General features: G+C 58.0%; 1 protein-coding gene across 1 annotated transcript; it reads left to right on the forward strand.

Moving 5' to 3' along the window:
- On the forward strand, positions 1-26,050 carry GRIFIN (galectin-related inter-fiber protein; the record flags this gene model as incomplete). The annotated part of the gene is given in 9 exon segments (XM_081035432.1): positions 1-34; positions 2,372-2,423; positions 24,761-24,803; positions 24,937-25,093; positions 25,155-25,214; positions 25,217-25,245; positions 25,249-25,294; positions 25,297-25,355; positions 25,889-26,050. Coding segments are annotated over 9 exon segments (642 nt in total).
- Positions 26,051-27,479: the final 1,429 nt, after the last annotated feature.

The raw sequence follows: 27,479 nt of genomic DNA on the forward strand, positions 1-27,479 counted from the left end.
ATGCCAGGCCCTGTGCTGGACCATGAGATAGAATGTGAGCAACACAGACCCAGGGCTGCCCTTGGGAGCTCACACGTTCTCTAGGGGCCAGGAGAGTGTATAAGCAGACAGACGGAGCTCGACAGCAGGGTCAGCATGATACAAGAAAAGAAGGGGATGAGACTGAGCTGACAAGGGGACATATTTTGGCCAGGCAGTCAAGGAGGAAATGGATGCGGTGACACCTGGGCCAAGGCCCAGAGGGTATCACAAAGCACATGGGGACATCGTCAGCATAGGAAACAGCAGGTGCAATGGCACTGGCGTTGACGGAGACTCCTTGCCCCCTTGCTCGACCCCTCATGGAGCATTTGTGTGGCACCTTGTGAGCCAGACTTAGGTAGGGCCTATCGGGGCCAGATGGGCTAGGGGCCAGGCTGTGGGGGCATGTCCTTTCTTGAGGAACTAGAATCTGAGGAGACAGGGGAGAGAAGAAGCCCTCCTGGCAAGGAGACCAGTCCACAGAAAAGTGTGTGTTGAGAGGGATCCCATCCCGAGCCCCCAGCCAGACCTGAGCATGGGCCCTGCACCCATGAGCTGAAGACCCCAGTCGGGGGTCAGGGGTGTGTGGAGCCGCCTCTCATGTCTGTGGAAGGTGTTGGGGGAGGGCTAGTCAAGCGGTCCCCCAGCCAGGCCCCTCTCCCAGGTCCTATTTCCTCCCTCATCTACCCAAGTTCTGGGAGATGAGCTTTTTCAGATTCCCTTTCCCCCATGTGTCCTAGGGCTGCTATAACAAATAACCACAAACGTGGCTTAAAACAACAGGTATTCCTTGTCTCCAGGTCTGGAGGCCAGAAGTCTGAGCTCCAGGTGTCTGTGGCACTGGTTCCTAAGCGGCTAGGAGGGAGGCTCCAGGCCTGTCTCCCAGCCGCTGGTGGCTGCTGGCAATCCTCGCTGCCCCTGGGACGTATCATCTTGTCTCTGCCGTCCTCGTCACCTGGCTGTCGTCCCTCTGTGTCTCTGTGTCCCCTCCTTTTCTTACAAGGACTCGGGTCATTGGGGTTAGGGCCCATCCCAAATCCAGGATCATCTCAAGATTCTTCACTTAATTACACTTGTAAAGACGTTTTCGCCAAATAAGGTCCTGTTTACAGGTTCTGGGGGTTAGGATTTGGCCCTGCCTTTTTGGGGGCCAACCCAAGACACCCTCAAAGTGCCAGGGAGCTGGGAAGCTGCATGTCCCCTAACTGCCCCTACGCTCATCATGGCAGCCTTAGGGCCATTTGGGACCCCTTGGACATGTGTGAGTCAGTGCCTCCAGATGGTGGGGGCAGGGCTGGTGACCTGGAGAGCGGGCAGTGCCAGGCCTGCCCACCAAGAATACGACCTGTGGATGCCACCTCAGCACAGGATGGAAGGACAGACAGGCGCCTGGCCTCTGTGGCCCCCGCTGGTTCTGGGAACCCCAGGCACCAGCCCTGCACACGCCCACAGGGGCACACGGCTACAGGGCCAGCAACCCCTTCACACCCAGCACTCTGCTGGGCCTCTCACTAGCAGGACATTCCTTTGTCAGCCCTCAGGTCTGGGCATGAGTGCTGGGCGGGTGGCCACCAGGCCCTGGGCCAGCAAGACCCAGTGCTTGCCCCACCGGCAAAAGGCGTCTTCCGCCCGCCACTACCCGTGCCAAGACACAGGCTCAGCTGAACTTGCAACGGCCTTTTACAATAAGTGGAAGCCTGGTTCTGAGCTCACCTAGCCCCGGGTGGTTGGAGCCAGGACTGAAGCCGGTCTGCGGGCTCCCATGCCGGAAGCCGGCTTCCTGGGGCCTGGACATCAGACCTGCAGTTGAGAGTCTGCTATGTCTCCCATGAGCCCTATTCGGGGTCGCAGCCTCCCACATGTGAAGTGGGGAAATGCTCCTACATGCCTGGGGAGGGAGGAACGGTGTCCTTGGTCACAGACACAGAAACTGAGGCCAGGAGGCACCTGGCCTGGTCTCCCATGCCCTGCAGAAGAGGGTTGGGGTGGGCCCAGGCCCAGCTGGCCCACCACCTGCTGGCCTGCTTCCTCTGGGGGCAGATGGTGGGAACGGGCCACATCTCTGCCTCCCAGCCCCCAGGCGGCTGCCTCCTGGGAGGCCTGGTCAGCGGGCTCAGGTGTCGCACAGCCGGTTCCTCTGCCTCTTCCCATTCTCACCTCCATGGATTCAGAGGGAGCATCACTCCCCAGGGGCCCGTGGTGAGGCAGGCAGGGTGGCCTTCTGGCTGTGGTCAGGCCGGGCTGGCTCTGATCCCACCTCCTGTGTCCCTTGGGAGGCTGGGCCACCCAGGTGTGTCCACAGGGACCTTCCCCACTGCCCCTTCCCATGACCCCTGTGCCCACCCCGCAGGGTATGGTCCTGGCCTGCCCTACTGGGGCCCATCTGGGGTCCAACAGCTCAGGTGAGTGGGGTCAGCTGCCGGCCGCAGCTGGCCAGACAAGTGTTCAGAAAACTGCCCCAGTGAGGGGCATTTGCTCCTCAGTCACCCGGTCCTTTTTGGCGGGGAGGGGTCAGGATCAAGACCCCACTTTGCAGTTACTAAAGGGACGCTCAGTGCAACGGGAGTCCCACAGCCTGTGAGCCGTCTGAACCTGTGCCGGGGAAGCCCACCCTGACTGCCACTTCCCACTTCCCACTGTACCAGACCTGCCCTCGTTTTCACCCATGGGACCTCACAGCAGGCCAGGAAGTTTGTGGAAACTGAGGTGGAGAGGGGCTAAATGTTTTTCTCAAAGTTGGGCATCTTATTTCTCTGCGTCTTGGAGCCACACCGCCCGGGTTTAAATCCTGGCTCTCTTAATTATTAGTAGTGTGACCTCCGGTGAGTCACATGATGGCTCTGTGCCTCAGTTTCTTCATCTGTAGAAGGGGAGTGATTTGAAGGCCTGCTTCTAATCACTCCCCTTCTACAGATCTGTCGTGAGGATCGTGTGAGCTAATGCACACAGGCCTGGCCAGCGCTCAGTGCAGTCACAGGCCATCGGTGGTGGTGTCAGGGCCATTATTATTGTCATTGTCCTCCCTCCGCCCACCCGTGGCAGGTGAACCTCTGAGCGCTCCTCTTGTCCTGATTGTTGCTGAATCACTGGACACAGGCAGTTGGTCCTCGGGGCATGTTTTAACCTATGAGCCGGAGGGGGAGCCCAGATCCCTCCCTCCAGGCTCTGGCCTCCCGCCCCTTCCCGCATCCTCGTGGACTTAGGCTGTGGGCCCCCAGCCACATGCTAAGGGGGTTGCATGCTGCAAGTCAGAAAACTGGGCCAGAGAGGGCAAACCCGAACAAAGGCTCCCAGCTTTGGGTGGTGCCGAGGAGCTGCTGGGTGGGCTGGACTGGCAGGCTGAGGCTGGGGGCCCGTGGAGGGGTGAGGAAGGCAGAGCTGGTGAGTGGGGGCCTCGGGCCTCTGCAGGTGGGAAGCTGGGCCTGCTCCCCACAGGCAAGCCTGTTCCGACTTGCCTGACCAGCACCTCGCCAGGCCTCGGGCGCCCACACAGCGGCAGACCCCCCCATGGGGCCTGTGCCAGCCTCCAAGATTGCTTGGCTTCCACACGGCAGGAGGAGTGGCTGCAGATGACGGCTTCTGTCACCTCCAACCCAAAACCGGACTTGGGGAGGGTACAGATGCTGGTGCCTGGCCCCAAGGCAGCAGGAAGGCCTGCCATGCCCACACCCCAGCCTCCTCTAGCCCGTGGCGCCGGCAATCACAGCACTCCGGGAAGACCTTCATTCCCTCATCCACTCATTCATTCTGCAGGCAGTCACCGTTATGCTGTGTGGCCTTGGACAAGTCTCTTGTCCTCTCTGGCCTGTGACGTCTGCCATATGGCAGGAGGTGCCTGGTCCTCACAACTTGTCAGCCAAGGGTCTCTGGGAGGAGTGGGCAGGGAGGAGGGGCAGGAAGCACAGGGTGGGGGCAGCCACAGCCCCCACAGCACAGCCAATGGCAGCTGCAAGGTTGGCTCTTCCTTGGTCTCCCCGGAGAGTTCTGGAATCTTCCTCTCGCCCACGCACTGCAGAGAAAGGCTGTCCTCCCCCTCCTATTCCCTTCCTTTTCTCAGGGCCCCTGACAATCCCTCCCCACATCGAGGGGCACAAGGGGGGCTTGCTGCCCTGTGAGGTAGGGTCTCCCTTCAGTCCCTGTGACAAATGAGGAGACAGACAGGCTGGGCTTCTCCCAGCCCTGCCTGGAGGATTTCAAGGCCTCCACCATGCTGCCCTAGCTGGCCTCTCTTACTGCAACCCCAACCAGCCTCTGTGTCCTCGAGCTTTGGTCTCCCTCACTGTTGCCCACCCTCTTGGAGGGCCCTGCTCAGCCGGCACCCTCACCCCAACTTTGCACTGCTGTCCCTTACCCCCAGCATAGCTCAGGCCCCTCCAGATGGCTCCCTGGCTAGGCCGGCACAGGCCAGGAATCTGGGCAGCCAGCTCTCTCCCTCGTCAGCCCCCACGGCCCCTGAGAGTTGTGGGTGCTGGGTGGGGGAGTGGGAGAAGGGCCACGGGGCCCTTTGAGTGTCAGTTACATCCATCTTGCTGGGTACACTGAGGCTCAGAAAGCTGTCAGGGCAGCGTGAGGTCCTCAGTGAGAAGCAGTGAGACTGGGCTGTCACTCCCTTGCCAGATGGTGTGGGGGAGGCCTTGAGGTCAGCAGTCAGGCTCTGTCTGCCTTCAGGGAGCAGTCACCCATGCACCACAAGACCAGGAGGCCCCAGGAAGGTCCATTTGAGCTGAGTATCCCTGTAGTCTGAACTGGAGCCCAGAACTGGGAGTACATGTATACAAGGAGGGGCTTTCTCCCCTTGGGCACTAGCCAGGTGGTGAGCTCCCCATCACTGGAGGCATGCAAGCAGACGTGAGGCATAGGAGGAACCATGGGCGTCCAGCTGAGACAGGAGGCCAGCCTAACAGAATCCTGGAATTACAGGATTCTGGGATCCTGTCTTCTGGGGACAGACAAAGCTAGAGAGAGGAGATTGGTCTGTGGTGAGGTTCTGGGCCCAGGAGGCAGATGGCGCTGTGGAAAGTTCCAGTGTGAAGTCAAACCATCCCAGACTTGGGACCTCCTCTGCCTATCGATTGCTGTGTGTCCTCAGGGCTCAGACTCAGACCCTTTGAGCTGAGAACTCCCATTCTTTCATGTAGAGCACCCACCACCTACCACAGGCCAGTCCTTGGTGCAGGGTCCCTGCCCTGGTGCAGCTGGTGCTGTGTAGGGACAAGGCTGTGGGGAGCAGAGCAGGAGGTGGGGGGGCAGGACCTGTGCCCTCATGGAGAAAGTCACATTCCAGTGAAGCATCGGGAGAGGTGACTAACGTTTCAGACAAGAGAACAACCCCCTGGAACAAAGGCCCTGAGGTAGGAGCAGGCCTGGCACATTCCAGGACAGCACAGAGGCCGGCTGTGGCGGGGGGAGAGGGAGTTGAAGACAAGGACATAGGATAGGAGGGTGGATGAGCTGAGGACAGGCTGAGGATGGGCCTGGGGACCCTCTACCCCACAAGCAGGAGCTAACCCCTTGGCAAAAGCTCCCTTCCCGCCACTGGAGCTCCCAGAGGGGGAGGGCTGGGGACCTGGAGACAATGCCAGGGACAAAGGGATGGGGCCAGGGGGCTGGGGCCTCAGGGGCTGGATTTACGGCCTCCTCTGACCCCAGCAGAGAAACCAGCCTTGTTGGGCATGGCCGGAGTCACCAGCGACCAGCCCGGGGGTGGGATGGTCAGGATGAAAGGACCAGAGAAAGGATTAGCCGTGGCCAGAAAGGCCACGCAGAGCGTCATGGCAACCGAGAGGCCACAGAGCCCTGGGAGAATGGAGCTGTGTTAACACCCTGTGCAGCCTCCCCAGTGGGGTTGGGGGCTTGTTAACCAGCTTACCAGGCGGCCCAGCCCATTGACATGGAAATCCAGCCCTGCCATCCGTCAGCCCTGAAAAGGCCTGTGGGACCCGGAATGGAGGCAGCCCAGAAGGGGCGGTGGCATTGGGCTGGTGGGGTGGGCAGGGGCAGGACTAGGACCAGGGTGAGCTGCCACCTTTCACAGCCCAGTGGGCGTGGCTGAGGGAATGGAGCCGGAGAGCCTCCCGGCGTGTGCATGGTCCTGGCGGGAACAGCAGGCCTGAGAGGCTGGGAGTTACCCACAGGCAACAGGAACCACCTAGGCAGGGGTCTGTTACAGCCCGGGAGGCCTGCAGACGCAGCACTGTGGCGGGAGGCCACATGGTCCAAGCGGTCATGCTGGCCTGAGCCAGGCCTGAGGGCCTCAGCGTGAGGGGGTGGGGGGCAAGTGGCCGGCTCTGTCTGCATGGGGGAGGGGAGCCTGGACAGAGAACAGAGGCTGGGGGGTTGTGGCCACACCCCTCATCACTCGGCTGCCTGACCCCCATGGCTATGCTGTCCCCCATCCCAATTCTGCCCCTGGTTGGGAGACAGTCTCAGGCCTGGCCTAGGCCACTTGGAGCTCCATGCCTTCCTGTCACCATGGCACTCTTTCGCGCAGGGTGCCCCTTCCACAGAACTCTGGTGTCCATCTCCTTAACCTCACCCACCCATCCCACCCCAGCTACTCCAAAGCCCAGGATGTCCCCTGCCCCAGGCATGTCCAGGAAATGCATTGCAATGACCTGCCACAGTGCTCAGCCCATTCCCAGAATGAGCCCTTGGGACTGGGGGCGGGGATAGTGACCTTTGAGACCTGTGTGTGAAGTCAGACTGTGCTTGGGACAGGACTGGGGGGGAGACAGCGCCCCCCACCCCAGAGGAGGGCCCAGACTCTGCCCAGTGGGAAAGCCCCTTGTAAGCTGAGATCTGCAGAGACGCTGGGGCAGGCCTGGGTGGGGAGGGGGCCAGGCAGGTGTCTAAGCCCCTGTTGACACAGGATTACAACCATCTGGCAGCCCCCGCCCTGCACAGCCCCCTCCCTCCGAGTTCTGGGAGTTGGGCAGGGGCAGCTGGGGCAGCTGGCACACTTGGCAGGACCTCAGTCTCCCCATCTGCAAAGTGGGACTCTGGGCTTAGGCACCAAGGGTGTGGCGAGCCAGCGGAGGTGCAGTCCAAGGAAACTGAGGTTCAGTGGAGCCTGGGCAACTTCCTGCTCCTGCCCCCGAGAGGTACACCAAGCCTCAACACTGCACCCTCCAGTCTTCTCCAGGATGATGTCATCTGCTAGTCCCCAGGCACTCACCCATGTCACAGTCCAGCAGGTCACAAGGGCCTGGGTCAGTGTGGGGGAAACCCAGTGCAGCCCTCAGGGAGCTGGCTGGGCTCCTGGGTCCACCTCCCAACCGTTGGTGTTGGGTTTCCTCAGGGCAAGGCCCCAGCTGCACACAGCTGGCTGAGGGTGGGGGGCCAGGAACTTGAGAAGGCTGTGTTCCCCAGAGTTCCCAAAGAGGGGCCCTAGTGCCCATCAGAGCCTCAGACCCCCAGCGGCCATCTGGCCCTGTCTTTCCTCGGGAAAGAGGAGGGGCCAGCCCACATTCCTCTGCATGCAGCCCCTCCACACGTCTGCCTTCCCAAACCTCCTCCCCACCATTACCTGCCTGCAGCAAGGGGTCCGGAAGTCAGCAGCCCCTCCCCTGCAGTGTCTGGGGAGCCTGGATAACGAAATGCACAGAGAGGCAGCGCCCCCTCCCTCACCGGTCTCCCTGTGGCTCTGTGTACATGGCCCAGTCCTCCCGCAGCTCCAGGTCCCAAACACCCGCTGTGCGCCTGGTCAGGTGGGCTCAGGGATGCCCTGGGGCTGAAGAGGAGAGCAGGAGGGGGGCCAGCTGGGGAGTGGGGTTGGGGTGCCAGGACAGAGCCTGGGTCCCCCTCCTGCACTCTGGGTGGCATGGAGGCCCTCGGGCAAGGGACAGAAGGGATCTTCTCCTGAACTTCCTGTGTGTGGTCACAGTGGGGAGGAGGGGGTCAGGGCACTGCGTCCACCAGGGGTCCCTGGGTGGGTTAGAGACAAGGGAGAGTGGGTCCCAGGGGTTAGCGCAGATACCCGGCCTGAGGGCCAAGCTGCAATGCGCAGTTTTCCTGCTCCTTGGAGCACTCTGGTCCCCCTGGAGGAGGAGGAACTGGAGACCAGGGCAGGAGTCCGCTGGGCAGAGCAGAGTGTGTGCTGTTTCTAAACGTCTGTGTGGGCCTGGCATGTCATTCCCTCAGCCAACATTTACTGAGCGCCTGCTGTGTGCTGGGCCCTCCTCCGGACACGGGGACAGCGGGGTGCGGGCACGCTGCTCCCCTGCAGGGGGAGTCTCTGCCGTGAAGCCCCGGGGTGGTGGGAGAGTGGGAAACAGGCCTGACCCAGCCTGGCCCAGGCAAGCTCTTGAAGGGGATGCTTGCCACGCATGGGGGACAGTAGGATAAAGGCCTGCTGGCTGGAAAGCTAGAGTGTCTGAGGATTGGACAGGGGGCCAGTGTGGAGCGGCAGTGGGGGTGAGGGAGGGTCACCTAGTCTGGAAGCCTCACCACACACACCCTGTGAGTGGGGGGGACGTGATGCCAAGGCTCTGACCCTGCTGAGCACCCCCCAAACCGCTCTCCCTCCAGGGAACCCGGAGCCTGGAGCTGACGCAGGATGGGGGCTGGCAGCAATACATACGGGGGGCACCCCAATGGGCTGCTGAGGGCTACGAGGGCCGTGTTGTGCGAGGAACAGACATGAGCACATGGGGACCTGGGCACACACAATCACATGCTGTTTGCCTCCCAGCCCCCCCACCTCCAGATCCCCACCCCCCAGCACACACCAGCCGCTAGGCGGATCCCCTTTCTTCTCAGCCCCTTTCTCTCTCTCCTCAGCAAAGCAGTTGCTCGAAACTAATTGAATTTTCCGCCTGGGAAGGGCCTGGGGAGTTAAGGGCGGGGTGGGGGCTGGGAAAAGCTTGTTAACAGGTCTGGCCTCCCCTGCCCCTGGCCCAGCTCCTCCTCCCTGGTGGCCTAGGAACAATGGACAGACAGACAGGACGCAGCCCCAACTCCGGCCCAGCCTGGAGCCTGAGTGCATGAGAGGAAGGCCTGGCCTGCACTCTAACCCTGCCTGCAGGCCGTGGAGCCCCCAGGGTGGCTGGGTGGTCCTCTGGGCTTCAGTCCCCCCTCACGTGCCACACAGAGAATGGGCTAGGGCTGGGGGGATCAGCATAAACCAGACTCACCCCACAGCAGAGGTGGGGGGCCGCTCCCTGAGATTTGGGACTCCAACCCACTTCCCAGACAAGAAGACTGAGGTCCAGGCAGGCCAACAGCCCATCACCGGCCGCGGGCTAGGCAGCTGGGGACTGAGCAAAGCTGGTGCTTGATGGAGGAAGGAGAGGGTGAGGGTCCACCACCACTCCAGGTTTACTCCCAGCGTCCAGCCCATCCCAGCACCAATGTTTACAGTGCTGGGGGCACGCATGGGTGTGCCTGGGCATGTGTGGGCACGCCGGGCATGCTGAGAAGCAGCAGCCTAGGTACAGAGGAGGGGCCTGCAACCCTCCCTGCCAGACCCCCGTCCCCACCCACAAGCCTCTGTCCTTTTCTGCACCCAGCCCCCTGCACAGCCCCACTTGGAGAGGAGACCCAGCGTCCCCACCCCGTTCACTAGCCTTGGGCCCCCACCATTTTCACAGGTGCAGTAAGGGTGTCATGGGCAGCTGTGGATCAGGGAGCAAGAGGGGCCCACACTCTCCCCTGCTAGGGTGCTGGGGCAGGGGCTCAGGTGCTCGCCTCAGGACACAGGACAGGCTTGTCACTCCCCTTCCTCATTAACCTGTCCCTCTGGCTGCCCTGGGGTTCTGGACCTGAGGGGCCTCAGGAGACAGTGACTCCCGCAGTGGCAGAGGTGACCGTGATGGGACTTGAGGCCCTGGTGGGTGGGGAGAGAAATGAGAGACCGGGCGTTGAAGGGAGGGCAGCGCTGGGCCCATGCTACAGATGGGGACACTGAGGCCCACGGAGGCATGCTGTGTGGCCCAGGGCCACGCAGACTGGGGGCTTGGATCGGGGTTCAGACCTGATGCTGCGTGCACTCCCTGGCCTGATTCTTCCGCCACTGGGTCTGTAATGCTGATGGGTGTACCCCCGGAGCAGATCACCTCAAGGTGTGACCAGTGTAGACATGGTTGGGTGCCAGACGCAGGGTAGAAAGGGCGGGGGAGGGCACTGGAGGACCGGGGGCCCGGGCATGCCCCCAGCACTGAGAAACCGAGAGTTCTTGAGCTGCTGTGTGCTTTGCCCTCCATGCCTCTGGCTTGACCTCTGGGATGCCGGCAACACAGCCTGCCTCCCTTCCTGCCCCTTCCTCAGGGGCTCTGGTCCATGAGCAGGAACACCCATTCCTGCCTGCCACTCTGGGGGGCATGTGGGCAGCTGATGGGGGCTCTGAGAGTAGGCGCGGGGCAGGCTTTGGGCACAGGTGACCACCACGGCTGGGATGAGGCGTCTGTCCGTCACCCATCTTGTATCAGGCTCGCCAAGAACACACACGCGCACACACACACACCTGTCCGCCCTCTCAGCACTCTACCCTGAGCACTGGCCACAGACCTGGGGCCGTGCTGGGTCCCAGAGCCCACCACACCATGTCCTGTGCCAGGACCCCAGACTGGCCACACCTCAGCACCCACGCAGGCACATGAGGGATGCCTGGCCTAGAGGCACTTGTGGGATCACTGCCCGGACTGCGGTCACTCCTAGCTGCCACTAGGGAGGAAGGCCCTGAGGACAGCGCCCTGGGCTATCAGACCACAGGGCAGTTGCAGACTGAGGACCCCAGTGGGGGAATGTGGTTGGAGCTGGGGGAAGTCAGAGATGAAGACACAGAGACAGCAAGACACAGACAGTGGGATTCAGAGAAAAGGGAGGGTGAGTGAGACCTGCTTCCTCGCCTCTCATTCGGGGCCCCTGATGGGGGACCAGACAGCCCAGAACACCCTTGCTTATCCCAGCAGGGAGAAAAGGAGGAAGAGACTGATAAGCACGGGTTGTCTTGGCAGTCGAAGCGAGATACCCCTCTTGGGGCATTTTTTCCCCATCAAATCATCTGGGCTTGGTCCAGGGCCCTGTCCCTGAGCCCTGGGGTGACAAGCACTCCCCCACAAGACGCCCTGAAGCTGGTGAGGGGTCTGCCAAGGGCCTTTCCCACAGCCTCTCCCGGAATCCGGGGCTGGCCCCTGTGCTGAGCTGGGAGGGGCAACAAGGGCCCATGTGGGGGTCAGTGAGGACCCACTTACGCTGCATTTGCCTGTCCCTTTGGGCAGTGAGCCCCATTCACAGGCCCTGGGGCTGTGCTGCTGATGACAATGGGCCTGATTCTACTCAGCTGATTCTACCACCGACCTGATCCTCGGGAGCCTGGGCCAGAGAGCAGGAGGGTCAGCTCTGGCCTCTGTTCTCGGAGAGCACTGTTCTGGGAAGGTGGGTGTTGCAGAGGAAGCAGTTCATGTGGGGGGGTGGGGAGGGCATGACAACTGATGATCTAGGAAGGAGCTGGGAGGAAGAGAAAGACTGAGCCCTGCAGAGTCTGGGAGGAGTGGGGCACCACCCCATGTCCCCACCACATCCTCTGTGATCCACCAATCCTGCTCCTTTGTATCCTGCCCCATTTGGACAGACAGATGGATGGGTGGGCTTGTGAGTGGATGGATGGATGGATGGATGGATGGATGGATGGATGGATGGATGGATGAATAATGGATGGATGGATGGATGGATGGATGAATGGATGGATGATGGATGGTGGATGGATGGGTGGATGGATGGATGGATGGACAGATGATGGATGGTGGATGGATGGATAATGGATGGATGGACGGATGATGGATGGTGGATGGATGGATAATGGATGGTGGATGGATGAATAATGGATGGATGGATGGTGGGTGAGTAATCAGACAAATGGATGGGTGGATGGGTACACAAAAGGAGAGTTAGATGGATGGAACGACAGATGGATAAATAATGTGTGGGTGGATCGATGATGGGAGAAATGAATGGGTGATGGGTGGGTGGGCAGATGGACAGACACTTGGACGGAGGGGGCAGGGAGAACAGTGTCCCCTGAGGTGCTCACACGCTGGAGCCTGTGAACAGCTTGCGTGACAAAGGGGCTTTGAGGATGTGCTAAATGAAGAATCTCGTGCTGGAGAGATTGTCCTGGGCCCCGGGCAGCCACAAGGTCCTGATGCATGAGCAGGAGAGGCAGAGGAGACATGATGACTGCAGCAAAGGCGGAGGCCGGAGCCGTGAGCCCAGGAGCAGCTGGAAAAGGCCAGGAAACGGAGGCTGGCCTAGAAGCTACAGCAGCGCAGCCCTGCTGACGCCTGGGTTTTAGCCTGTGAGGCTGTGACTGACCACAGAACGCTAAGATAATAAATCTGTGTCATTTGAAGTCATTATGTTTGTGGTGATCCATTACAGCATTGATAGGAGGCTGATACAGACAGAGGATGTAGGGTAAGTGGGTGGCTGTGGGGAGGGGCCGTCAGAGGGAAGGATGGCCGCTGGGGCTCACTCCTCAGATTTGCACTTAGAGGCACCCTGGTGCCACACACTGGGTGGATGCTAAGATCCCTAGTTGGGTGGCTAAACAAAGGTCAGGGTTTAGATACCCCAAACTCCCAAGATAACCACAAAACCACAAGTCCTGTACCAGGAAGACATGACCCAAATCACGAGCATCGGCGCTTACTGAGATGGACACAGACAGAAACATCCAGAAGACAGTCTATAGTGGGCCCTGGTCTAGGCCCCAGGGGAGCCCAGATAGCCACCAATTGCAGGGTGATGGGGAGCCCCCATCTCCTTCCTCCCGTGACCCTAACCTAGCCAGCCCCTCTGCACCTGGGAAAGGTGGCCTGCAGAGGCCACCTCCAGCTGAGCTGACACTGCAGACCCCTGTGCCTTCCTCAGCCCACTCCGACGTGGCACATGTTCGCTCACCTTCACACATGCACACACATGCACACACATATGCACATGTGTGTGTCCACACAGGCCTAGCCTCGCTCTCACACGGACACCACATGGCAACAGAGGGAGGGGGCTCCGCCCTGTTCTGTTTCAAACCTGTGACCTTGGCTATGTCTTTGGCCCTCTATGGGTCTTGTCTCTTCATCTGTGGGCTGAGGGGCTTGGGCCCATTGAGGAGCCAACAACTGGGGGAGGTGGTGGCAGCAGGATCATGGGGAAGGAAGGTTAAGGCATGAGGGGGACGTGAGGGCGTCAGAGCTGGCCATCCTTGCCCTCATGCATGTCTCTGACCAACAGGCTTCCTCCCACAGCCCCTCTGGGGAGGGACTGTAATTAACTTCTTCCTGTTCAGATCAGGAGCCATTTCCAAAAACATATTTCGAAGGATTATTTTGCAAAGGAAATGTTTTTGAAAAAATCTCATGTCCCGTCCCAGCCTGGGGAAGTGGGAGCTGCAGTCAGAGCAGGGACAGGGGTGGGGTGACCCTGGTAGCTAGGGTGAGCTGGCATGCTGGACTCATGGTCCTGAGCTCCTGTCTGGGCCAGGGAGGGAGTAGGGAGGGGGGAGTCCAGGGAATGAGAAGGAGGAGGAGCCAAGAGGGACAAGGGTCCTGACTTCCTCCTGCCCACTCACAGCTTTGCCCTCTGCCTCCCCCAGGCCTCCCATTGTCCAGCCCAGCCCAGTCCTCAGCAGGCCTCATGCCTGGGACCGCTTGCACCATTTTGCTGGGAGAACTGCTCCTCTGCAAACTTTCGGCTTCACTCCCTACCAGCCACCACTCCCACGTTCGCCTTTCCACAGGGCCCTCTCCTATCCCTCCCCTGAAGGTGCCCAGGCTCTGCCCTGGGCCTCGGGGGACAGACATCATCCAGCCAGGTGGACACCCACCTGAGTCCAGAACCTCCCAATTCCTACTCGCTTCCTTGGGCATTCACTTTTTTTTTTTTTTTTAAGATTTTATTGGGGAAGGGGAACAGGACTTGATTGGGGAACAGTGTGTACTTCCAGGCCTTTTTTCCAAGTTAAGTTGTTGTCCTTTCAGTCTTAGTTGTGGAGGGCACAGCTCAGCTCCAGGTCCAGTTGCTGTTGCTAGTTGCAGGGGGTGCTGCCCACCCTCCCTTGTGGGACTCGAGGAATTGAACCAGCAACCTTGTGGTTGAGAGCCCACTGGCCCATGTGGGAATCGAACCGGCAGCCTTCGGAGTTAGGAGCATGGAAGTCTAACCACCTGAGCCACCGGGCCGGCCCTTGCACTCACTTTTTGAACTTGGCTCTTGCTCGCACTCCTTGTCCCATAGAAGGCCCTCCATCACCACTGGAGTTATACACATAAGTGGCTTTTCTTTGCTTTTATTTTCTATCCTGAGAAATACGTTGCAAAATTTCCATCATCACAAAAACAGAACCTCAGTAGTAGGTGGTGGGGGTGGAGGTTGCTAGGGCCTGCAGAGCCAGTCCTGACCCTGACCATACGGACTCCAGAGCAGTCCACAACTGCCCAGACGAGTCCCCTCCAAGGCCTCGGGACCTCAGGCCAGTACCACAGCCCTTTGGACCTTAGTCTAGATTGTCACCTCCTCCACTGTGGCCTCCCCACTGCCAGGACACAGGGAGTATTTAGTAAATGTTTGTTGAATAAATGAACGAATGAATGAATGAATGAATGAATGAACGGATCATGTGGACCTGGATGGGGTTTTGGGGCAAAGACCCTTTAATCTCGGGAGAGATCCAAGATGGCAGAGTGGTTAAACACCGTGCCTGCTTCCTTCCATGGTAACCACATTAAAATAGCAACCAAATTATAGACCAATGAACCTGGAGAACCATCTGACGTCTGGCTGAACAGAAGTTTGATAACCAAGGATATCAACAAGAAGCCACGTCCAGACTGGTAGGAGGCGTGGAGACACGAACTGGGCTGATCCCAAACGTCTGTGTGGTGGTTGATACCTTAGCCCCAGAGGTTGCCCCCAGAGGAGCCAGGGACCCCAGCCCTACACAAGGGTTCCCAGCCCAGAGTACTGGTGCCGGGAAGAAGAGCTCCCACAACAACTTGTTGTGAAAAACAGTGGCGATTCCAACCATCCAGGTGGGATGGAAGGCAGCGGGAAACCTAGACATCCTCTTAAACAACCCGCGGACAGACTCACTCGCTCACAGGCGCTCACGTTGGGCTCCCGCAGAGGGGCAGTGACTTGAGGGGCATCAGAGGCACATGGAGAGCAGACTGAGGTGTGTGGCTTTGAGGCCAGGGCTGGGGGAGAGTCCCATTTTCCCCGTGTGTGGTTTTTCTTCAGTGTAGCCATCAGGCAGGCGCCATCTTGCCTGTGTTGAGCCCGCCCCCTGAGCCCACCCCACACGCTTACGGCCACATCTGAATCTGATTGGTCTGATGAGCTCTAGAGCTCTGCCTGGCTGATTCACTGGGAACCCACCCTGCCCAACTGCCCCAAAGCCAAAGGCACTTTCTCAGCAAGCAGCCAGCCCCTCCCACATTGCACTCTTTCTTGGAGAACTATCGGAGTCCACGGGCCCCAGGTGGCAATGACTGGCCACGGTGTGCTCTGAGACTTTTGCTGAGTAGCTTTAGGCTCAGCACCAGCACCAAATCAGAATCTACAGTAACCTGGTGACCACAGCTGTTCCCACTCTAGTGTCTCCCTGAGCTCCGGCCTCATCCAAGTTGCATCCCACACGAGGCTCTATCAGTGACTGAACCTTTTAGCCAGCAGGTGGCAGCAGGTCTGGGGTGTCCTGGCCTTTTGTGGAGCTGCCCCAGGCCCAGCATTGGTGGCAGATGTCCTCGGTTTGCAGTGTGGCTTCTCCCAGTGCCTCCAGTGTTAGCAGAGGAAGCAAAAAACCACAGACTGCTTTGTAGTTCCTACAAGGTAGTCCCCAGCTGGTCACCAGTAAGTGGGTGACGTGGGCCTGCACCAGAGCCCCTCCCAAGAGGCCCCAGAACCAGCATACCTGGACGTTGGCTTCAGACACAGCAGAGCACCACCCAATTAGCCCCACAAGCAGCACACACAAAGGACTGTCTCAACAGGCACCAGAGCCCACTGGGGCACATTACACTCAGTGGGGTAAGCTCCCTGCACAGCCGCCCGTAAGCTGTGCATGTGGTCAAACCCCACAGCCAATCAGCCTGAGTGTCAATCCCACTCACTTATGTACCAACAGCAACCAAGACTCAACTATAACAGGAGAGTACACACAACCCACACCAAGGAAACTCCTGGGGCACGTGAAGCAGGTGACCAGGGAGACTGTGCCAGGGCCCCACAGGGCACCTACTACATAAGGGCACCCGGCCGAGACTAGGAGACGTAGCAGGTCTACCTCATACATAGAAACAAACATAGGGAGGCAGCAAAAAGGAGGAAACAAAGAAACATGTCCCAAATGGAAGAACAGGAGAAAATTCCAGAAAAAGAACTAAATGAAATGGAGGCAAGCAACCTACCAGAGACAGAGTTCAAAACAATGGTGATAAAGCTGCTCAAGGAACTCAGTGAGAACTTCAACATAGAGAAAGCAGGCATAAAAAAGACATGGAAACCATATAAAGAACCAGTCTGAAGTGAAGAGTACAATAACTGAAATGAAGAATGCACTAGAAGGAATCACCAGCAGACTAGATGAAGCAGAATATCGAATCAGCAAATTGGATGACAAAGTAGCAGAAAACACCCAATGAAACAGCAAAAAGAAAAAATAATTTTAAAAAACGAGGGTAGTTTAAGAGACCTCTGGGACAACATCAGGCATAACAACATTCACATCATAGGGTGACCAGAAGGAGAAGAAAGAGAGCAAGGGATTGGGAACCTATTTGAAGAAATAATGACTGCAAACTTTCCTAACCCAGCAAAGAAAATAGACGTACAAGCTCAGGAACCACAGAGAGTCTCAAACAAGATGAACCCAAACAGCCCACACCAAGACACATTATAATTAAAATGGCAAAGTTTAAAGACAAAGAGAGAATCCTTAAAGCAGCAAGAGAAAGGCAACTCATAACGTATAAAGGAGCTCCCATAAGACTGTCATGATTTTTCAACAGAAATTTTGCAAGCCAGAAGGGATTGGCAAGAAATATTCAATGATGAAAAGCAAGGATCTCTACGCAGCAAGGCTATCATTTAGAATCGCAGGACAGATAAAGAGCTTCTCAGATAAGAAAAAGCTAAAGGAGTTCATTACCACCAAACCAGTATTACAAGGAGTGTTAGAGGAACTTCTTTAAGATGGGGCAGGAGGAGATCAAAATTATGAATAATAAAATGGCAATAGCTACAGATCTAGCAACAACTACTTTCAATGTAAATGGATTAAATGCTCCAATCAAAAGACATAGGATGGCTGAATAGATAAGAAAACAAGACCCTTACAAATGCTGCCTACAAGAGACTCACTTCAGATTGAAAGACACACACAGACAGGAAGTAAAGAGATGGAAAAAGATATTTCATGAAAATGGAAACAAACAAACACAAAAGCTAGGGTAACAATATTTTACCAGATAAAATAGACTGTAAAACAAAGGCAAAGAGACAAAGAAGGACCCAGGCTTCCCACTTCTGGGTAATTATTTGAAGAAACCCCAAAACACTACATTGAGGGGACATGTGTATCCATATGTTCAATGTAGCACTGTTTACAATGGCCAAGATGTGGAGGCAGCCTGGGTGTCTGTTGATGGATGAATGGAGAAAGAGGAGGTGGTACGTATGTACAATGGAATATTGCTCGGCCATGGAAGGGAATGGGTTCTTGCCATCTGGACCTGAATGGACCTGGGGGTACTGTGCTGAGTGGAGTGTCAGAGAAAGTCAGATGCAATGTGATTATCACTTATATGTGGAATCTAAAGAACAAAATAAACAAACAAACAAAACAAACACTCATAGATACAGAGAACATTTTGATGGTTGCCAGATGGGAGGGGAGTTGGGAATGGGTGAAAAGGGGAAGGGATTAAGAAGTACAAATTGGCAGTTACAAAATAGTCATGGGGATATAACGTAAAGCATAAGGAATATAGTCAATAATATGGTAATAACTATGTACGGTGCCAGGTGGGGACTAGACTAGCCAGGGGGATCACTTCTTAAATTATACAAATGTCTAACCACTGTGCTGTACACCTGAAGTTAATATAAAATAATATTGAATGTTAACTGTAATTGAAACGTTTAAAAAGGGAGAAAAAAGTGAAAGGGAATAAGAGGCTCCAATTTCCAGGCATAAAACAAATAAATTATGGGATGTAATGTACAGCATAGGAAATATAGTCAATAATATTGTGACAGCGTGGGACACTGTCAGATGGTTGCTGGACTTATGGTGAACATTTCTTTAAGTACATATGTGTTGAATAACTATTGTGTACCCCTGAAACATAATATTGTATGTTAACTATATTTTAATAAAAATCTTCTTTTTTTTAGATTTTTATTGGGGAAGGGGAACAGGACTTTATTGGGGAACAGTGTGTACTTCCAGGACTTTTTTCCAAGTCAAGTTGTTGTCCTTTCAGTCTTAGTTGTGGAGGGCGCAGCTCAGCTCCAGGTCTAGTTGCTGTTGTTAGTTGCAGGGGGCACAGCCCACCATCCCTTGCGGGAGTCAAGGAGTCGAACCGGCAACCTTGTGGTTGAGAGCCCGTGCTCCAACCCACTGAGCCATCTGGCACTGGCCCATGTGGGAATCGAACAGGCAGCCTTCAGAGTTAGGAGCATGGAACTCCAACCGCCTGAGCCAGGGGGCTGGCTCTTTTATAAAAATCTTTTTAAAAGAAAAAGAGACCTTTTAATCTCAAAAGACACCCCTCAGCTTCCACTTCCCAGAATCCTAGGCTGGGCCCTGGAGTAGGGAGGGCCAGGCTCCTCAGGCAGCCCCTCTCTGCCTCAGTTTCCCCCCAACCCCTGTCTTTGTAGGTGTCAGCCCATCGCATCCCCACACCCTGCTACTCCTTGAGCTGGGGAAATTCCACGGGCTTGGCGAGTGCTGGCCATGCTGCTCAGAGGACAGTTCCCAAACCCCCGGGGACCCAAGGCAGGGGAAGAAGGTTGTAAGAGCCTGCTTGCCAGCTGGGGCAGTGGTGAGGGACACAGAGTGAAGAGTGCCAGGCCAGCTGTGTCCTCGCCTGCCACTCATGTGCTATGGTCCTTAGACAAGTTACCTGGCTTCTCTGAGCCTCAGTTTCCCCTCTGGGAAAATAGGAAGGCTAGGAGATAAGCTCTTTGGATCCTCTGAGGCCCTGTAGGGCCCAATCTGGTCAGATGGGACTCCTGGAGCCCTGGGTGGTTCAGTGGGGACCCTATCTCTACAATGATCGTCCATTCAACCCCACCTTCTGTTCAGCTGCTCACTTGGCCAAACCCCAGCTCAGGCGTGCGGCCCCCCTCCCTCCTCTGGAGGCCGGCCTTGCCTGGGGCTGTCTGGAGGGTGGCTACCTTCTAATGGGGCTGGGACTGCCTAGTCTGGGGTGTGATCACTCGTGTGTGTGTTTGTGTGTGTGTGTCTCTCTTTCTCTTTCCCCCGCCCTCCCTCTGCCCGCTTTCCTGACCCTATTTCTCATGTGCCTCTACAAGTCTCTGTACATCTCTTGGTTTTTCTAGCCATCCCCTACTCTCTTCCCCGTCTCTCTCTCTCCCCCTCGGTCCCCCATCCGTGTCCCCATTCCCAGCCCCCACTCTGCCCAAGGCTCAATGGTGCTCACAGCTCTGGGTTCCAGCACTCCGCCTCCACAGATGTCCTGGAACTGGTGTGAGGTTATTTTGGGAGCTGGCGGCTCCCTTGGGCCTTTCTCAATAGTCGTGGTGGGAGCATTTGAAGCCAGTGGGCGGCAGGGAGTGTGGTGCAGGGATTGGGGATAACAATGACCTCCTGAAGTGTCCAAGGCAGGGGTGGGAGTCCGCCCAGAGGGGGTTCTAGGGTGGGGGCAGACTCATTCTCCAGGCTGCTGTCCCAGCCTTTAGGGGGAGCCTGGGGGTTCCTCGTGTGGCCTAGCCCAGCCTGTCCCTTTCACTGGAGTGGCCTCAGCTCACCTCACACTGCACCTCCCACTCTGGACCTTTATACCACCCTTTCCCCTGCCTGGGTCATTCTTCCCCCATCTTCTGGGCTGGGTCTTTCTCAACATGAGGTCTCCGGGCAGCAGTCACCTCCCTGGAGAGCACCCTCCCTGCCCTAGCTGAGCCCCTGCCCTCTCCTCCCGCCACCTCCATCCCATAGAAACAGAAGACAAGCACAGATGCAATTTAACATTTTTCTAGTGACCACATTTTAAAAAGTTTTTAAAACAGGTGGAATTAATTTTAATAATATACTTCATTTAACCCAATAGATCCAAAATATTATCATGTTAACATGCAATCAATATAACATTATTAATGAAATATTTTACATTCCTTTTTGCACTATGGCTTGTAAATGTAGGGCTTTTTCACACTTACGTCTCAGTTCCGACGTGCCCAGTGGCCATGTGCGGTCAGTGCTAGTGAACGGGATGCGCTGCTGTCCTAGCTCACTTTCTTCCCAGCATGAATCACCATCTACGATATCCAGCTATTTGCTGAGCTGTTTATTTTCCGCCTCTCCTCTGCAGTACACGTCTGTCTTGCCCCTCACAACGCACTCAGTAGGTGCTTTGTAAACATTTAGGAATGAGGGATAGAAGTGGGTCTGGCTGCCCTCCCCCCGGCCCTGAAAGGGTCATGGCCCCAGGTCACAGGGCAGCACTTGGAGGTCCCCTGTCAGAATGGGGATTTGACCCCACTCCTGGTGTCCTTTGCCCCCTCTAGCCCTCACAGACTCTGGCCTGGTGTCCGGAGGGTGCTCCTGAGGACCCCAAGTGCAGGCCAGGCCAGGACCCCCAGCTACTTTCCCATCTAATTGGATTCCCAGCTCTTCCTTCCTCAGACCTGGGCTGCTGCCGTGTCTGTTTATAACGCCAGCGCAGCCTGTGTCCCTAGAAGCTGTCAGAGCCCAGCTTCACTTGGAAAAACCATTATGGTGCCCCCTCCAGGCCAGACGTTAGCCATCCACCTGGCCAGGCCTTGCCACAGAGACCTCCCACTAGCTATTGTGCCTGGCCAAGGGCCTTGTGCCCAGACGGCCTTTCTGACTGGCCTGTTGGGCTAGTTGAGCTTCCTCAAAGATGGCTGCCATCACAGGTCACTTGCTCAAGGCCCAAGAGGCTCCCACGGCCCCATCCAGGCCCCAGCACGCTGTCCTGTGAGGGCTACCAGGGAGCCCTATCCATCAGCTCCAGCCCCAAAGCCGTACCAAGGTTTTGGAGTCTCAGGCACGTCCTTTGGACCGAGCTCCCTCGTGACCCCTGGAGGGTTGCTCACCACAGTGACCCTCCAGCAAAACAGGCCCAACAGTGGCCTCAGTGGCCCCATCAGCACAGTGGACGGGAGCCCTCACCCAGCAGGCTGAGCACAGATGCAAGCTCACTCTGAGGAGGGCAAAGGGCAGGGCCTTTCTTACCAGATGCTTACCTGCGGGGCAGAGCTGTGGGATCTGGGAAAGTGGGAAGAGCCAGAGAGGCTCTGCCCTGTCCCCTGCGAGCCCCACCTCTGCGGGGTTAGAACAGCAGCTCCACCAGCAGCCTGCTGTGGACAGGCTAGTTTCATCTCCCCTTTGAGCTCTAGTTACCACACCTGTAAAACAGGAGGCGAAACAGAATGGGGGCAACAGTGCCCCCTCAGTGGGTCATGAGAACATGGGCGCTAAGGCCTGGCCTGGGGTAGACCTCAAGGCGAAGGTCCTGCAAGGGCCTCAGAGGGCAGCAGAGCCAGAGCTCAATGCCCCCTGCTGCCCATACTGTCTCTCAGCAAACACCTTGTCTCCTGGGCCTCAGTTTCCCCACCTGTGTAATGGTTGCCTGGTGTTTTCAAACTGCTCTCACTCTTCGGCCTGACCCAGAGGGCACAGCCCCAGCAGTAGGGAAAAGAGTGAGCCAGTAGGTGTCAAGGCTGCCAAGCACCCAGCGAGAGGGGAGCTGGACTGAGCTGTGTCCTGGGCCCTGTGATGCTCTCCTGGTGGGGGCTGGAAGGAGCACTGGACTGGGAGCCCAGAGGCTGCACTCACGTCCTGAGGCCACCACCCCTCATCGTGGGGCTCTGGGGTGGTTTCTTCTGCCTGGGCCTCAGTTTCTTTTTTGCTCAAGTCGGCACAATGACGCCTGACTCCTGTAGACCACGAAAACTGTGCCAATCTCCCCAAAAAATGAGTGATCCTCCGCAGATTGCCCCGGGGACTTGTGCCCAACACCCTGGGGCCCCTGAGGTGTCAGACTCTGCCTGACCTTGACTCCCTGCCTCCTGGGGCTGGGCCCAGCCACTCTGCTCTTGCTGTGCCTCTCCCCACAGCACCCTTCCCTGCCACTTTCTAACTCCTACTCATTCTTCAAAATCTACTTTAAGTGCCTCCTCCTCCAGGAAGCTGACCCTGATAACCCCAGGAGGCCTGCTGAGGGGCTCCTGTCCAGAGGACAGACTGCTGGGTTCAAACTGTAGCTTTGCTACTCCCTAGCTGTGTTACCTTGGGCAAGTCACTTAACTTCTCTGAGCCCTTATAGCCTTCTCTGTAACACGGAGATAACAGTTTATCCTCCTAGTATCGTTGGGTGCAGTACACATAATGAGCTTAGCCAAGTGTCTGGCTGGTGAGCACCAGTAGATGGGGCAGCATTTATTTACCAGGCAACTCCGAGCACCAGTCCTATGCAGGTACCACCTGGCAAAGGAGGCCCCAGGGCTGACGATGGGCTGTGGGACCCAGGTGGCCATTCTGCTGAGTGAAGGTTCTCACTGGAGCTGGGTGGAGACCCTGCTGCCTCCTGGACGCCTGTGAACGCCAACAGCCCAGGGCAAAACCACACACCCGGGAGGGGCAGGCGGCCTAGATGGGCACGTCTGTTTGCTCCAGCTCTGGCTGGCCAGCAACGCAGGGTAGAGGCACTGCACCCCACCTACCCCGGAACCGTGTGGCCCAGCTGGGGTCCCACCAGATTCCGGGAGCCCGGGCTGTGCCTGCAGGGTACACTTGGGGCCTGCATGTCCCTGTCTCCATCCCCAGCTCTGTTGGGGCCTTTTGGGCCCTTTGGCACCTTGGTCACTGAGAGCTTAGGCTCCCACCACATGTGGGGGAGGTTTGAAAGCAACAGTCAGGCAGGGTGAGACCAGAAGCCTGGCCAGGTGTGCACTCATGCCAGGTACAAGTATCATGGTAAGGTGGAGGCCTGGAGCCTGCCTCCTCCCAGGTGGGGCTGAGATCTCCGGGGGGGGGGGTAAACAGACCAGGCTCACCCCTACCCCCTCCAGGCTCCCTGGGCTACCTGCAACATAAGGCCCCATCACCCAGCCGGGCAGGCTGAGGACGCACTGGGGACAGGACAGGGAGATGGGGAGGCAGGACTGGACTCTGCTTCCTGCTGGGCCACTGTGACAAGCCCCCACGCCACTGTGTCCTCAGGTGGAGGCAGGTGCCAGGGAGCTGTAGCCCATAGGCCCCAGAACAGTAGGTGGGGCTGGGCCATGGAAGTGCCCGGCCGGCCAGTGTCTGAGCCGGGACCCCGCAGCGGGCAGGCTCCCTGGCAGCACCTCTGCTGCCCAGGGCTGCCCCTTGAGGCCCTGCCAGCTCTGCTAGTGCCCAGCAGGGAGGACAGCACCGAGAGTGGGGCCCCTGCACTGCCCCCACCGTAGGGGCAGTCACGGCCACCTCCATGTCCCCTCCCGGTCTGACCATCACCTCCCCTCACCAAAAACTGATCAGGCACTTGCCTGCACCAGCGTGTGGGAAGGGGCCAGGCAGGCACCAGGGTCACCCATCAGGGGCCCGAGGGAAGAACAGGCCCGAGAGGAGCACATGGGGTGCCTGGGGCTGGGAACCTTGGCCGAGCACCCCTGCGGGCTGGGGGCCTCGAGACAGGAGGGGCAGCTGAGCCACACACACTCACACACACCTCGTGCGCGTGTGAGCTCTCATGGCCACACACACTGGTTTGTGTCCAACACACAGTCCCATACTCACCACACGCTCACACACTCACCCGCACACTTACCACTCATTTGCACTCACCCGCGTGATCACACAGCAGGCCTGATGCTCCATGTACCCACCCTGGCTCCTCGCTGGGCCAGCTCCCTGGACAGGGCAGCCCAGAGGGCCCCACAACTGCCCCAGAGCTTGGGGACAGCCTGCCCGCTCCCCCAGGTCAGCTAAGAGGAGCTGAGGGGCCAGGCCAGGAGGGCATGGGGTGTGGGAAAAGCCCTCCGCATCCCTGCTGCCCCACCCCCAGGACTGCACTGACCACAGCGCCCAGCCTAATCCCAACTCAGTGCCCATGGGGCAGCTGAGCCAGCCTGAGTGGGCAGTGAGCAGAGGCTGGGGGTCACCGACTTGAGGCTCCAGGTGCTCACACTGTGCTCCCAGGAGGCCTCCCCTCCCTCGCCTCACCTGACCAAATGGGAGGGTTTGGGTCCCTGGGAGCCTGTTGGAGACCCTGGGCTGGGACCTGGGCTACGCTTCCTGCAAGAATGGGGGAGAAACTGTTTTCTGAGGTGTCTGAGGGCTCCTAAGAAGTGAAGTTTGAGAGCCAGACGGGGCCCTGAGGAAAAGGGGGCGCTGAGCCTGTTACCCTGTTTTTCCCCCTAGTGCTTGAATGGAGGGCCTGCTGGGCTGCGAGAGGCCAGGACAAAGGGAGAAGTAGAGGCAGGGAAGGGCAGTGTGCCTGGCAGGCCATCTGGGGGTGGGCCTCCAACACCCTGCCCAGCCCCCTGCCTGTATCCCCAGGCTGCTTGGTCCACCTGCAGAGGCTGGAGAGATGGCACTGCAGGTGGGTAAGGACTGGATTCCGGGAGAAGGGAGCAGGGCCAGTGGAGCTCCCCAAGTCACCTGGGCTCCTTCCCAGTCGAGCTGCCCTCTCATTGGAACCCTGGGCTGAGACCCCCACGACCCGTTCACGGAAGGAACGCTGCTCGCTGGGACCGGCAGGCCGGTGGGGCTTCCAAGGACCCTGGGCCTCTGTCCCCATTGTTTGCGGGCACTTTGAAGCCTTCCGTGCAGAGGGCCTGGCCCAGGGCTGGAACCTGCTGGGCCGGGGACACTCTGACTCTGGAGAGGACAGTAAGGGACATCACCCTCCCCAGGGCACCCCTTTTTGGCTTTGGGTGGCATGAGTACCCAGCTGTATGCTGCTCTCACAACACCATGGTATCCCCCAGGTTTGAGATCAATTTCCTGTCTGAGGAGGGGACATCGCCTTTCACATCAAGCCTTGATTCTCTACTGCCACCAGGTGGGAGGTGACCATCGTCTTCCAGGGTGACCGTGGGGCCAGAAGGGGGTGTCCTGCATCTTCACGCTGGTGCTGGGGGAGCCCTTTCAGGTGATGGGGAACAAGAGAGGCCGGGGGGTAGGAGAGGCCTGGCTGGGGGGTTCTGGGGGGGAAACCTGGTGGGGGGAGGCTGGGGGGTGACCCGGAGTGAGGCAGGACTGTGGGGGGAGACCTGGAGGGGGCGAGGCCCACGGGGTCAGGGAGGCCAGGCTTGGGGTGCCTGTGGGAGCATGAGGGCCACCTGGCTGCTTCGGGGGATGGACGCTGTGGAGCAGCTGGGGTTGACTGCTTCCCTGGGCCCCGTAGGGGACGCTTACAGGGGAACAGGCCGATGCAGAAGTCTCAGTGTGGTGGGTGCAATGGGAAGTCCCCACCTCCAGCCCTCAGCTGCCAGCACCTCCCCCAGAGAGGATGGGGACACTCAGAGCTCCCATCTGGGGTGGGCCTGCGTGATGGGCGTTCCATGTGGTGGGGGACCCTGAGGCCCCCCTGGCTGTGCTTATGGGACTCAGAAGGCATGTGAGCTAGAGCAGGACCAGGGTGGGGTTCCTGGCAGGCGTTAGGTCCCTGGCCTCCGCCCCCAGATGGAGGTCAGCGCGGACGCCCAGCACTTCCACGTCCACGCCCAGGAGTACAAGGTGCTACAGTTTGCACATGGCCGCCACAGGCCACTGGCGGCCGTCACCCGCGTGCAGGTGCTAACCAACCACCGCCTGGCCCAGGTGGAGCTGGCAGGAGGGGCCTGAGCTGAGGGTAGTGCTCCTCCCCCACACGCCCTGCCTCAGGCCTCTGCTCCTTCCCCCGGGAGGGGGCTGTGGGCTTGGTCCCCCTCAGTGAGCCTGTCCACACCCCACCGTCTGTGCCAGGCTGGGCTGGGGCTGAGCTGAGCGTGTCCTGGGTACTTGCGGGGATGGGGGCTACTGAGCTGTGCCTCAAGTCCCAGGAGGGAGCCTCAGCCATCAGCCACCAGGTGTCCAGTGGAGCCCTCCCTGGGGAAGTTGGGGACAGGGGTCTGTGGTTTGGGGCCCCCATTGCTGCTCCACTTTCAGTAAAGTCTGAGCAGGCTGCAGGAGCTTGGTTGCTTGCAGTGAGAGGGGCTGGGGTGGGTGAAGTGATGTACCCCTAGGACATCCCCACCAGGGCTAGGGGTCCGGGGCCCTGAGACGATGCCCTGGGATGGTCTGACCCCTTCCCTTCCCCCTCAGGACAGGAAGGCCTGGGGTGGGGGGGGTCTGATGACATCTGACAGGACAGGGCTCCTAGCCATGGGGGGAGGTCCCGCAGGTCCTGGTCCAGGACCACTGAGCTCACACCCCTCCAGCCTCAGGGCATCCTGCCCACCCAGTCTGCTGGGAGGTCCCTCAGCTTCCTCCTGCCTGCTTCCTGGGGTGGAGGGAGGGGGTCCTTCCTGTTTCTCCTCTTCCCACCTGGAAATGAGACGTGCTCCACTCCCTGTCCCCTCTGGTGTGTGGTGGGGGAAGGGCAGCAGCCCTGAAAGCCTCGTCTGGGCAGAGCTAGCACAGCTGGGAGTCTCCCCCGTCTTGGTTTCAGACCCCAGCTTGTCAGTCTGTCTACTTATCTATCGTCTGTCTATCCATCGATCTATTTTCTATCTCTCTACTACGACCATCCATCCATCTGTCTACTTATCACCTATCCATCATCTGTGACACATATCTATTATCTACCTATCACCTATTATAATCTATCTTAATTGAACTGGCGAGGTCACAGTTTAGGACAAGCCTAACAGGGATTTAACCTTTACAAGTGAGTCATTAAAGAGAGGCCGTAAGTCAGTGACAGCACAGACAGGAAGGCAGCTGTGACTGCCTGGGCCTGAGCCCCAGCTCTGCTGCCCACGTGTGACCTCGGGCAAGTCCTGAGCTTCTGCGGACAACGGGAGCCCTCAGCTCACAGGGAATCACAAAGCTCAAGGGAGTTGATTCAGGTGAAGCTCTAGAGCAGGAGTGTCCAAACTTTTTTCAACGTTTTTCACCAAGGGCCATATGTGGTAAAATACACAAACAGCCAGGCCACTCACTCGAGGTGAAGTACGTATTGCCTCGCCTGGTTTATTTAAGTAAACTAAATATATTTTTGGAATTTGCTGTGGGCCAATTAAAAATGGATTGCGGGCTGCAGTTTGGACACCCCTGCTCTAGAGCAACGGCT

Source organism: Rhinolophus hipposideros (assembly GCF_964194185.1).
Source record: "Rhinolophus hipposideros genome assembly, chromosome: 23".
In the NCBI taxonomy this organism is placed as follows: Eukaryota; Metazoa; Chordata; class Mammalia; order Chiroptera; family Rhinolophidae; genus Rhinolophus; species Rhinolophus hipposideros.